The sequence below is a fragment of the Palaemon carinicauda genome, chromosome 3, assembly GCF_036898095.1.
Source record: "Palaemon carinicauda isolate YSFRI2023 chromosome 3, ASM3689809v2, whole genome shotgun sequence".
In the NCBI taxonomy this organism is placed as follows: Eukaryota; Metazoa; Arthropoda; class Malacostraca; order Decapoda; family Palaemonidae; genus Palaemon; species Palaemon carinicauda.
In genome coordinates, this window is record NC_090727.1 from 39,733,174 (window position 1) to 39,746,706 (window position 13,533).

Sequence of the window (13,533 nt, forward strand, 5' to 3'; positions counted from 1 at the left end):
AGCGTTTGACACCAGGATCTCCTCTAGAACAGCCAGCAGCAGCGACAGACTTTACTACCTTCTACAGCATACAGACGGTGAACCTAAGGACCTCATCAGCAGCTGTATATACATGCAGGCAGACCAAGGATATAGTCGGGCAAGACAGTTGCTACAAAAAGAGTATGGTGATCCTTATAAAGTATCCCTGGTATACTTGAAACAACTAAACGAGTGGAAGCCGATAAAACCAGACGAAGGGAAATGTCTGAAAAGATATTCGCATTACTTGCTAAAATGCTTCAGCGCCATGCAAACACTTACTCACCTGGCTGTTCTTGATCATGCACCGAACCTGCAGGTGGTAGTCCAGAAATTGCCAAGTTATCTCCAGAATAAATGGCGCGAAAAAGCCACAAACCGCAGACTCCTCGAGAACAGGTCTTCGTGCTTTGGTGACATTGTCCAGTTTGTTATTAACGCAGCAGAGTGTGTCAATGACCCAGTGTTCGGGAAAGAAGCAATGCATAGAGAACTGAATTCTAGTAAACCATCAAAAGGGAAACCAACAGAATCTGCATTTGCTATGCAAGTTAATCATGAGAGCCAAAGTAGAACTCGTGGGTTTAGGTCGCCCTCCTGTTTTTACTGCAGCAAAAATCACGATCTGGATAACTGTGCAGATTTCAGGCAGAAATCTCTCGAAGAGAAAAGAAAGTTAATTATAGAGCAGCGTAGATGCTTCAGTTGCTATGGTCTGAATCATACATCGAAGGGGTGCATGAACAAGCGAAAATGTCACAAATGTGGCAAAGGTCATCCTACGGCCATGCATATAGATGGCTTCAAACTACCTTGGAGGTCGGACTACTCTGACAGATCTTCATATTCTCAAAACCGTACAGAGGAATCCAGCCAAAACCCTCCAGATACCGCTACCAGCAACGTTATTTCTCATGACTCCTCCATGGTTCTTCAAGCAATAATACCTGTTCGTTTAAAGCAGAGGGGAACCAACCGAGAAGTTCTCACCTACGCCCTCTATGACCCAGGAAGCACAGGGTGCTTCCTATCAGAAGAACTGAAAGATGACTAGCAAGCTTCCGGTGTTCAAACAAATCTGCGTCTGAAAACTATGCATGGGGAAAGCATAGTCAAAAGCTACCTTGTCCAGGATCTCGTCGTCAGTGATATAAACGGCCAGAATGGTATACTGCTTCCAAAAACGTATTCCAGACAAGAAATTCCAGTGAGCCGTGATCAAATACCCCGTCCAGAACTGTTACGACGCTGGCCATATCTTCACGACGTGGCAAAATCGATTCCTGAGATAATGCCAGAAATAGACATCGGTCTACTGATTGGCAGTAATTGCCCACTAGCAATGGAGCCTCTGAAAATCATATCAACAGACGGCAAAGGCCCATTCGCTCTGCAGTATCGTCACGGATGGACAGTCAGCTCCCCGGTAGAGGACAACAGTGTAACGTCTACACATCGAATAAACAGTAATCGCATTGTGACCGAGGACATTGAGCAGGCCACTGAAATTATCTCCCCAAACAGAATACTGAATATTCTGGAAAGTGACTTTATTGATAGCCGGGTAGCAAGGTATCCTGGAGAAAAAGGATTGTCTCCAGAGGACACTACATTCCTGAAGAAGGCTGAAAGCAATGTCGTGTTTAAAGACGATCACTTTGAGATCCCTCTCCCTTTCAGGAATCAGAACTTAATGGTGCCAAATAATAAGATCCTTGCAATCAAACGAGCACTCTATCAAAAGAAGAAAATGCAAAAGGATCCCAAGTACCACTCCGACTACGTCAACTTCATTGACAAAATACTCCAGAATGACTATGCTGAACGTATCTCAGACTCCCTGCTCACAGCCAAATCTGGACATGTGTGGTACCTGCCCCATCATGGAGTGTACAATCAAAGAAAACCAGATAAAATTAGAGTGGTGTTTGACTGTAGTGCAAAATTCAATGGAATATCCTTAAACGATCAGTTGCTGCAAGGGCCTGATCTCACCAATTCTCTGATAGGTGTTCTAACCAGATTCAGAGAACACAAGGTAGCCTTCACTTGTGACGTGGAGTCTATGTTCTACCAAGTGAAAGTACCCAAACACCAATACAACCATCTCAGATTCCTCTGGTGGCCAAACGGTGACATATCAAAAGAACTCGAAGAGTATTGGATGAAGGTACACCTGTTCGGCGCATTGAGCTCACCAAGTATCGCCAACTACGCACTTAGACGTGTCGCAGATGAAGGAAGCAACTTAAGTTCAGAAGTCGCCCATACAATTAAGCGGAACTTTTACGTCGATGACTGTCTAAAGTCTGTACCCAGTGCCACCGAAGCCAGTTCTCTGATGGCTGAACTGACTGCCGCCTGCCGGGGCTGTGGATTCAGACTGTGTAAATTTACTAGTAATGACGTCTCTGTCCTAAACACCATCCCAGCTGACGATCGATCAAAAGAGTTAAAGACAAGAGACATCAATTATGACCCTCTGCCTACCGAGCACGCCCTCGGAATACTTTGGGTCGTCGAAACGGACACATTTGGCTTCTCAGTGTTGTTGCCAGACAAACCGCTGACAAGAAGAGGCATACTCTCCATAGTATCATCCATCTATGACCCCCTTGGTTTCGCTGCTCCATTTGTGCTGCTGGCAAAGCAAATACTACAAGACCTCTGCAAAGAAACCAATCTCGCCTGGGATGACGAAGTGCCTGATGATCACCAGCTACGTTTCAAACAATGGATTAGTGAAGTCCCGAACCTTCAGAAGATAACAATCCCGAGATGCCTGAAGTTACCACAGCAAGCAAAAGATACGACTTTTCAGATGCACGTTTTCTCAGATGCCAGTACATCTGGGTATGGCGCTGTTGCATACCTAACCTCAAACGAGGGTGGATGTTCGAAAACTTCATTTCTCATCGGAAAAGCAAGGGTTGTTCCATTGAAAGCAACATCTATCCCACGGCTTGAACTCACAGCTGCTGCTGTAGCTGTAAATTTAGGACAGAAAATGACCCTTGAGCTTGATCTCCATCTCAACGAAATCTGCTATTACACAGATTCAACGACAGTCCTTTATTACATCAGAGCTGAGAAAAAGCGTTTTCCAGTGTTTGTGGCCAACAGAGTCCGTCAAATAAGAGACTTCAGCAACGCTAACCAGTGGAAGTACGTTAGCACTGATTTGAACCCAGCAGACGTTGCATCACGTGGAGTAAGTTCTGTGATATCGTCAGACATGACTCGTTGGCTGGAAGGTCCGGATTTCTTGAATATGCCGGCTTCAGAATGCCCTGCAAAGATGCACCCCAGCAGCAAACCGCAGGTTACAGAAGAAGACTTAATGTCTTTAGTTACTACAACTACATCAGAAGAAGGATCACCATTTATGACTTTAATCACATATTTCTCCAGGTGGGAGAGACTGAAGAGAGCAGTAGCAGTATTCATAGCATTTTTAGCTTTCTTACAAAACAAAGAACAAACTATAAATTTAAGGACCGCACAGGTCATGCAAAAGGCTGAAAAGGCAATCGTTTGCTTTATACAAAAGATCACCTTTGCAAACGAGGTCGAGAAACTCAAGAAAACAACCACGAAAGAAGACAAGAGAGAACACTCGCTACCAAAAACAAGTACGATATTCCGTCTCGACCCAGTGCTCATCGACGGAACTCTGCGAGTGGGAGGACGCCTCTCGAAAGCCGCAATGGACTCCGATGTGAAACATCCTATGCTACTGCCACAACATTCGCACGTCACCACTCTAATTGTACGAGATGCTCATGAGAAACTTGGCCATGCGGGTAGAAATCACACCATTGCAGCAATTAGAGAACGCCTTTGGATTGTTTCAATCAACTCTGCTGTCCGACGTCAACTCCACAAATGCATAACGTGCAGAAAAATGAGAAAGCCATGCCAAGAGCAAAAAATGTCCGACTTACCTCAAGATCGTCTCGAGCCAGCTCCACCATTTACATTCACAGGCGTAGACTTTTTCGGGCCGTTCGTTATAAAAGAGGGCCGCAAGGAGCTCAAACGTTACGGTGTCATATTCACCTGTCTTGTCAGTCGCTCCATTTATCTGGAAGCTGCTAACAGTCTCGAAACGGATTCCTTTATTCACTGTCTGCAACGCTTCATAGCCCGTAGAGGTACGGTACAAGAAATCCGATGCGACAACGGGACCAACTTCATCGGAACCCGGAATGAGCTGAACAAGGCTTGGTCAGATCTGAACCAGAACAAAATCCAAAACAAACTACTGTACATGAATATCGACTGGAAACTCAACCCACCTATGGCATCGCACATGGGCGGCGTATGGGAGCGCCAGATCCGTACCATTCGGAAAGTTCTATCTGCGCTATTCTTTGACCATGGGACTCGCCTCGATGACGAATCATTCCGCACGCTACTATGCGAGGTAGAATATATTGTGAACTCAAGACCGATCACGACCTGTTCTGATGATCCTGACGACATGGAACCACTAAGTCCGAGTCAAATCCTCCATATGAAGTCACCCAAGAGGTTAATACCAGGATCTTCGCAACCAGAATATGTGTACTCCAGAAAAAGGTGGCATAGAGTACAATATTTGTCGGACTTGTTCTGGAGCAGATGGAAAAGGGAGTACATAGTCAGCCTGCAGCAACGCCCCAAATGGAACAAACAACAACGAAATACACGGGAAGGTGACATCGTGCTCCTGAAAGACGAGAACACGCCAAGACTTCATTGGCCACTAGCACGTGTAACAGAGGTATTGCCAGACTCCAGAGGCGTTGTGAGAAGCGTCAAACTTCGAACCCAATCTTCTGAATTGCACAGACCAGTGAGCAAGCTCGTACTCTTGCTTCCAAAAAAAGATCAAGTGTTATAGATATTATCCAGAGACACTATATGACATTGATATATTTTCTAGTTCATATCTGTTTGTCAAACTCATTTTTATTTTGTTGTGTTTATCGTTTTAATGTTCGTTCCTTAAGCTTGTTTTATTCATGTTCTATTCACGTATTGTAGTATGAAATGAAATATTAGTTGTGCATCTTATATCTTTTTGTAAATCATATGATTTAGAGGTCGAGTATGTTGATGCCCAACGATTAAATGTAAATAATGTTTGTTGTCTAGTTATCGCGATGGTTAATGTTAAGGTTTGCTGTGTGGTAGTTTGCTGGTTCGAGTCTATGCTCGGCCATATGAATTGTTTACTTGGTGTTGGGTTGTTTTAGCTAATTTACGCATAGTTCTCCATCACGTGAACTTTATGGTAATCTACTGTGTCTTCCTGTAAACAAATGAGAAAACTTATCAGTTTAAAAAGTGATTTCATACAGAACGAATATAACGAAAGTTGGTATTTACTGAGGAATATTTGGACCGTTTGTTATAGGAACACAATTGTAAGTAAACGCCTATTATATACTGTTTTGGAATAACGAATTCATCTTTTCCCATTTGTAAACCTACATGTTACATAACGTATGCCTTTAGATGAGCCTTAATTATATTGATTTTGTGTATGACCTTTTTGTAATTAACAGTTATACATGCATAATTTACTTAATTAAGCTTTGCATATTGTTTCTATCAGTCTTAGTTATTTAACTTAATAATTTTGTGTACATTAGCATATTATTTATACGTTGATTTCTTTTTCATTTATCCATAGTAATTGAACCACATCACGCCACTTCACATCACTTCAAGTTATGCTACATACGTCAAGTCTACATGTATAAACTCCTAACAATATAACCATATCGATGTTAACGTCCTGGATCTAATAAAGAACTATATGTGCGTATCAAAATTGTGTATCTCCATCATTCACGTTAAGCAATAGAAGCATAGTGCATTAACACTAACCCATGGAGGTATGCTGAGCACATGCCGATGACGACTGGAAAGATCGTCATCTCGGATAAGCTGGGCTCAGTTCCCCTGGAGGAGGTGGAATTCTGGCCCAGCAAGGCATCATATCCGGACTGTTATGTCCGGCTGAGGAAGGAACCAGCTTCAAAGGAGGAGACAGAGCCGAAGGAGGTCATAGTGATGGACCATGCTAAGGCTCAAGCTCTACTTTCATCCTCGATGAAAGAGAGGGGCTTCTCTAACTCAAAGGTAGCCGCATTGAGCAAGAAGCTCCCTTCCTTTGTGTCCTCGCCTGCTAGAGCCTTCCCCTTTTTACAGAAAGGGTTTGCGGCCGTACTAAAAGCAGTCGAGGCCGGCAAGCCTTGCCCCTCCCTGGAGGAGTGTAAACCCTTGTCGCTGGCCCTGCCTATGGACCACAAAGACTGGAAGGACGTCCATCTTACGTTCTCAGTTGGAAAGTTGGAGGCTGATATTGCCGGACGTCAGTTCGGCGAGGACCTCCCTAAGCTGTCTGACTTTCTTTTGCGAAGAGAGTTAGAGACAAAAGAAAGACAGGCTGCCTCAATGTCTCTTCAGACTACTCTCGAGACGATGGCAAGTGACCCCAAGGTCCATGAAATGTTCATGGTGGTGGCCAAGACTCATCTGGCCACAGTGACGAAGGACCTTTATGGCTTCGTCAAGGCAAGGAGAGCTTGTAGGGAGTTCGTGTTCACCTCGGCTACGGTGAGGCACGAGCCAAGGAAACTAATCTCCTCCAACATTTGGGGAAAAGACCTTTTCTCTACCGACTTGGTCAAAGAAGTTGTTGATAAGGCCGCCTTGGAGAATAGAAACCTTCTCCAGAAGTGGGGCCTGGCTATCAAAAGAAAGTCTTCCCCGGATGAGGGTCCTCAACCAAAGAGGAAGACTATGAGGACTAGGCTACCGTCTCGGCCAGCCAAGCCTCTTAGACAGCAACAGCAACTGCAATTGCCATTGCCTCCAGTGCCCCAGATCGTGGCACAAACCCCGACCACTTTTCAGTGGGTACCCCAGGCCGTGTCGACACAGTCCACGGCATTCACCCCAACGTTCGAAGGGCAGTCTACTTCCTTTCGAGCAAAGCCTAGAGGAGCAGCCAGAGGCTCGTCTAGGCGCCCCTCAAGGGGAAGGGGATTCAGGGGTGGTCGTGGTCAGGGAGGCAAGACCTCAGGACGGCAGTCCAAGTGAGATGATACCGGTAGGAGGGAGACTTCTGAAATTTCGGGATCGGTGGACCTTCGATCCCTGGGCCCACAGCCTACTCAAGAATGGACTGGGCTGGAGCTGGTACAGCACTCCACCCCCGTGCCTTCGGTTTTTCCAACACTCCACCCCCGTTCTGGAGGAGTACGTTCAAGAACTGTTGGAGAAAAAAGGTGATCCGAAGGGTGAAGCCCATCAATTTCTAAGGGAGGCTGTTTTGTGTTCCCAAGAAAGACTCGGAAAAGCTCAGAGTCATTCTGGACTTGTCGCCACTCAACAAGTTCATAGTGAATTGCAAAAATGCTAACACTGCAACACATAAGGACCTTACTGCCCAAGAGGGCATATTCCGTCTCTATAGACTTGTCAGACGCCTATTGGCACATTCCGATTAGCCGTCGACTCTCCCCCTACCTAGGGTTCAGGCTACAACGAAGACTATACGCCTTCGGAGCCATGCCATTCGGGCTAAACATAGCCCCAAGGATTTTTACGAAGCTTGCGAGCGTAGCTCTCAAACAATTACGCCTAAAGGGAATTCAGGTAGTAGCCTACCTGGACGACTGGTTGGTGTGGGCAGCATCCGAGACAGAATGCTTGCAAGCTTCCAGTCAAGTGATCCAGTTCCTAGAGTACCTAGGCTTCAAGATCAACAGAAAAAAGTCTCGACTTTCTCCATCTCAAAAGTTCCAGTGGCTGGGAATCCACTGGGACCTTTTGTCACACCGTTTCTCCATCCCGGCGAAGAAAAGGAAGGAGATAGCGGGTTCTGTCAAGAGACTTCTAGATTCCGAAAGGATATCAAGACGCGAGCAGGAGAGGGTACTGGGCTCTCTCCAGTTTGCTTCGGTGACAGACCCAGTGCTAAGAGCACAGCTAAAGGATGCAACCGGAGTTTGGAGAAGTTATGCATCAAACGCGCGAAGAGATCTGAGAAGACCAGTTCCGCTTCGGCTAAGTACTCTTCTCAGGCCTTGGTCCCAAGCCAGACATCTAAAGAAGTCGGTTCTTCTTCAGCCACCTCCCCCGTCGGTGACGATTCACTCAGACGCCTCGAAGGAGGGATGGAGAGGTCACTCTCATCGGAAAAAAGTCCAGGGGACTTGGTCCAAGCTATTCAAGACCTTTCACATAAACTTTCTAGAAGCTATGGCAGTGCTCCTTACCTTAAAGAAAGTCTCCCCGCGTCACTCGATCCACATAACGTTGGTGATGGACAGCGAGGTAGTTGTGAGATGCTTGAATCGACAAGGATCGAGGTCACCACCTCTCAACCAGGTGATGTTGGCCATCTTCCGATTGGCGGAAAAGAAGATGTGGTACCTGTCGGCAGTTCACCTTCAAGGAGTCCGCAATGTGACGGCGAACGCTCTATCCAGGTTCACACCAATAGAGTCGGAATGGTCCTTAGACGCAGGATCATTCTCATTCATTCTGAATCAAGTCCCAGAACTGCAGATAGACCTCTTTGCGACGAAAGACAACAAGAAGTTTCCCCTGTACGTGTCCCCGTACGAGGACCCCTTAGCGGAAGCAGTGGACGCGATGTCCCTCGACTGGAACAGATGGTCCAAGATTTATCTGTTCCCTCCTCACAACCTTCTGTTGAGGGTCCTCAAGAAACTGAGGTCCTTCAAGGGGGTAGCGGCAATAGTGGCCCACAAGTAGCCGAACAGCGTGTGGTTCCCCCTGGCATTGGAACTGCAGCTGAAGTTTGTACCGCTACCAGATCCAGTTCTGACCCAGCGAGTCCAGAAGTCAATTGTCTGCGCTTCATTACAGAAAACCCGGACTCTGCAGCTCATGATTTTTTCTCCCTAGCGGTGAGAAAGCGTTTCGGGATTTCGAAAGCCAGCATAGACTTCCTTGAGGAATATAAGTGCAAATCTACTAGAAGGCAATATGAGTCATCTTGGAGAAAATGGGTGGCCTTTTGTCAAGGCGAAGAATCCGCAGGAGATCTTGACAGACTTCTGCTTATCTTTCTTCATCCACCTCCATGGTCAAGGATTGACAGCTAACACGATTTCAGCGTGTAAGTCTGCTTTGACAAGACCCATTCTATATGCCTTCCAGGTCGACCTAGGTAACGAGATCTTTAATAAAGTCCCGAAAGCCTGCGCTAGGCTCAGACCTTCAGCACCTCCAAAGCCTATTTCATGGTCTTTAGACAAGTTCTTCATTTCGCTTCTCTGTTGAACAATGAAGAGTGTGCGTTAAAGGATTCAACACAAAAAGTTATTTTCCTATTTGCACTCGCGTCCGGGGCCAGGGTTAGTGAGATTGTAGCCCTCTCGAGAGAGGCAGGTCGTGTTCAGTTCCTGGATGGGGGAGAACTGAACCTGTTTCCGGATCCTACGTTTCTCGCCAAGAATGAGTTACCCACCAACAGGTGGGGTCCCTGGAGAATCTGCCCTCTGAAAGAAGATGCATCTCTATGTCCAGTAGAATGCCTAAAGGTCTATCTTCATAGAACTTCAGACTTCAAGGGTGGTCAACTATTCAGGGGAGAAACATCAGGCTCAAATTTATCTCTGAATCAACTCAGAGCGAAAATCACAAATTTTATTCGCAGAGCGGATCCTGACAGTACACCCGCAGGTCACGATCCGAGGAAAGTTGCCTCATCCTTAAATTTCTTTAATTGTATGGATTTTGAACATCTCCATTCATACACTGGCTGGAAGTCTTCCAGAGTGTTCTTTCGCCACTATGCGAAGCAAGTAGAGGAACTAAAGAGATCTGTGGTAGCAGTGGGTCGCGGTGTTAACCCTACTGTTTAACTCTGCGAGGAACAGTGGTTTTAATTGGGACGATTAATTCCAGGGTGAGTGTGTAGTTACATACTGTACTACAAACTAAGTGAGGGCACTGTGTTGCCCATGTAGACTGTTCCATTTCCAAAGGTGAACCTAGCATAAGTACAGACATGTGTGCCGAGCGTTTCTAACGCTAATGTCATTGATTTGTAATACAGACTTTTATGACTTTGATACCTCGGTATCTTAAAAGTGGCATTTAATGTTTTTTCTTTCAGACAAACAAGTTCTGTTTACTATCATACTTATGCTTAAAGTTTTGGGTTATCCTCTTCTTATGTATATATATATATAATTGTGGTTAACCTGTCTATTTATTGCCTGTCAATAAACTGGTTCTTGAGAACCTTGCGTCTACTTCACCTGTGTCAATTTATTGGTATAATTGAGCATTCATTCTATGTACCTTATCTGGAATAATTCTAATAGAATTGTTCCTTTATGCAAGCTATGTTGCATTGGTTTTCCTCCTATGCGGATATAAAACCTTTGTCCAATACAAGTGGTGTGCGGAGAACTGGTCGATATTTCATATTGACGCAGTGGTTCTTTATAAACTATGCTTTACTTAATATAGGGCGAGACCACTATATTAGCTTGCCTGGTATTCATACATAGGTATATGTACTCTTCGAGACTTTTCCAGAGTCTAGTAGGACTCTTCCCTGTAGGGGGCAGGAAGCTCTAACATGGTTTATAGTTAGTTGAAAAGATGTATAACGGTAACATCTTAGGTCTCTAGGTCTAGTCGACCGGGAAAAATTACCTCCGGGGAGTACGGCACGTTCTGAGAATCCACAGATACAGTAATGCTCTGGTATACTTCCATCAGGACGACATGGCTTGAGCCCAAAAAACGGATTTTGAGCGAAGCGAAAAATCTATTTTTGGGTGAGATGGCCATGTCATCCTGATGGACCCGCCCTTGCCTTTCTAAGAAAGGGCTGTAGGACCCCTCCCTACATACAGTATCTGTAGCACCTCGTGTACGCTACAAGGAATACAGATGGCGCCAGGATGGCGCCAGGCACGCTTACGAAACGGGAGATAGGGAGCCTTGGGAGCGGCTCCCCCTTTTTCTTTCCCGAATTCGTTTCTTGCCATTTGCCCCCTGCGATACGAATCTCTGTTCGGGGCGCAGATTGCCATGTGGCGTGTCAAGAATACGTCCTCTGATATGTCGCGATATCCCTTTCACGAGGGATACTCGCTCCAGGAGTTAGAATTCTGGTACCTTAAGGTAAATTCTCTGGGAATATCGCCGTAGTTTTAATATACCCTAGGAAGCTACCCTATAGGAACTTCCATCAGGACGACATGGCCATCTCACCCAAAAATAGATTTTTCGCTTCGCTCAAAATCCGTTATATATATGTATATACATAAAGATGTTTATATATGTACATATATATATATATATATATATATATATATATATATATATATATATATATATATATATATATATATATATATATACACATATGTATATATAAATGTATATATATACAGTATGTATAAATGATATATATAGATATAAATTTATATACGTATATTTATATATATATATATATATATATATATATATATATATATATATATATATATATATATATATATATATATATATATATGTATACTGTATATTTACACACACACACACACACACATATATATATATATATATATATATATATATATATATATATATTTATATATATAAATATATATATATATATATGTATATATATATGTATATATATATATATATATATATATATATATATTTATATATATAAATATATATATATATATATATATATATATATATATATATATATATATTCATATACATATATATATATATATATATATATATATATATATATATATATAATATGTATGTGTATATATAAATATATATATATATATACATATATATATATAAATTATATATATATATATATATATATATATATATATATATATATATATATATATATATATATATATATATATATATATACATATAATATTCTTGACATTAATTAATCTATTCATTAAAAAAATCAAATAAAATCTATTCCTTATAATTTTCTCGGTATCATCAAATAAAGAGAGAGAGAGAGAGAGAGAGAGAGAGAGAGAGAGAGAGAGAGAGAGAGAGAGAGAGAGAGAGAGAGAGAGAGAGAGAGAGAGAGAGAGAGGTTTGTCAAAGCAGCAGATTATATCAATCTTACTTTCGAAAATTTTATGCCCACCTTTTTTAGCAAATGTGGCAATTGTGAGTACGAGATATTATTGGACTTCTATATATGTAAAGAGGCACCGAGGTAATTCATTTCCTCTGAAGAGAAGCATATCAGGGAACAGGGAAAGAACTTCTTATAATGAAACTTTCCTTGTATCCTACTTCCAACTAATCTGATGGTTCTTTTATGGCTATTCTTCTTCACCCAAGGGGTTAACTATTACAATGTACAGTAATTGTTCAGAGGCCACTTTCCTCTTGGTAAGGGTAAGTGAGACTCCTTAGTTATGGTAAGCAGCTCTTCTAGGAGAAGGACACTCCAAAATCAAACCATGGTTCTCTAGTCTTGGGTAGTGCCTTAGCCTCTGTACCATGGTCTTCCACTTTCTAGAGTTAGAGTGCTCTTGCTTGAGTGTACACTCGGGCACACTGTTCTATCTTATTTCTCTTCCTCTTGTTTTGTTAAAGTTTTATAGTTTATATAGGAAATGTTTATTTGAATTTTATTGATATTCTTAAAATATTTTATAAGTCATTGTTTCCTTTCCTCAATTGGGCTATTTTTCTTGTTGGGGCCCCACGACTTATAGCATCCTACATTTCCCAATAGGGTTGTAGCTTAGTATTTAATAATAATAATAATAATAATAATAATAATAATAATAATAATAATAATAATAATAATAATAATAATAATAATAATTTAGTTTGGCCTGGATATGATATTTTATATGTCGTAGATGCTTTGAGTAATTCTAAAGACTTGAAACGGAAATTCTTTATGAAGATATACAGTTAATTCTAGTAATCGTGTCTTCTCCACCATAGCGAGTCTCCTGTTGCCCAGTATTCTAGAAGTTCTGTTCAAGCTATGATCAGATTATGAAATAATTTACGAAATCAGTTACTTGAATCTGTGTAACTTTAGAAGTTCGAACTTGCTGCAATTTTTATTTTTTATGTTGAACAGGTTAACATAAATCTATCTTTAAAGGTTATTTTTGATAGATTACTTATGATCGTTTTCAAACTTAAAAAAAAAGGAAAAAAAATATATTAAAGAAGCTGATTTTTCTTATTAAATTCATTACACATAAAAGGGGTTTTTATGTAAAAATGCATATAATTGAAAGTGATATAGAGAGATTCCATGTTTTCCATAATGACTTACAATTCATATTGAAAATCATATTAGAAATTTATGTATTTATTTTGAAAGGTAATAATACATGTATTCGATATGTAAAAAGTGATCCTAAGAATTTCATGATTATATGGAAAATTACAACTAAATGTATGTTTAAATATAAATTTATATTTAATGAAAAATCA

General features: G+C 41.9%; 1 protein-coding gene across 1 annotated transcript in view; it reads left to right on the forward strand.

Moving 5' to 3' along the window:
• Positions 1-1,114: 1,114 nt before the first annotated feature.
• Positions 1,115-13,533, forward strand: part of LOC137631517 (uncharacterized) — a 19,130-nt gene continuing 6,711 nt past the window's right edge. Inside the window, exon 1 of the mRNA XM_068363271.1 lies at positions 1,115-3,653. Coding sequence (XP_068219372.1) covers positions 1,115-3,653 — 2,539 coding nt within the window. The remainder of the gene's footprint in view (positions 3,654-13,533) is intronic.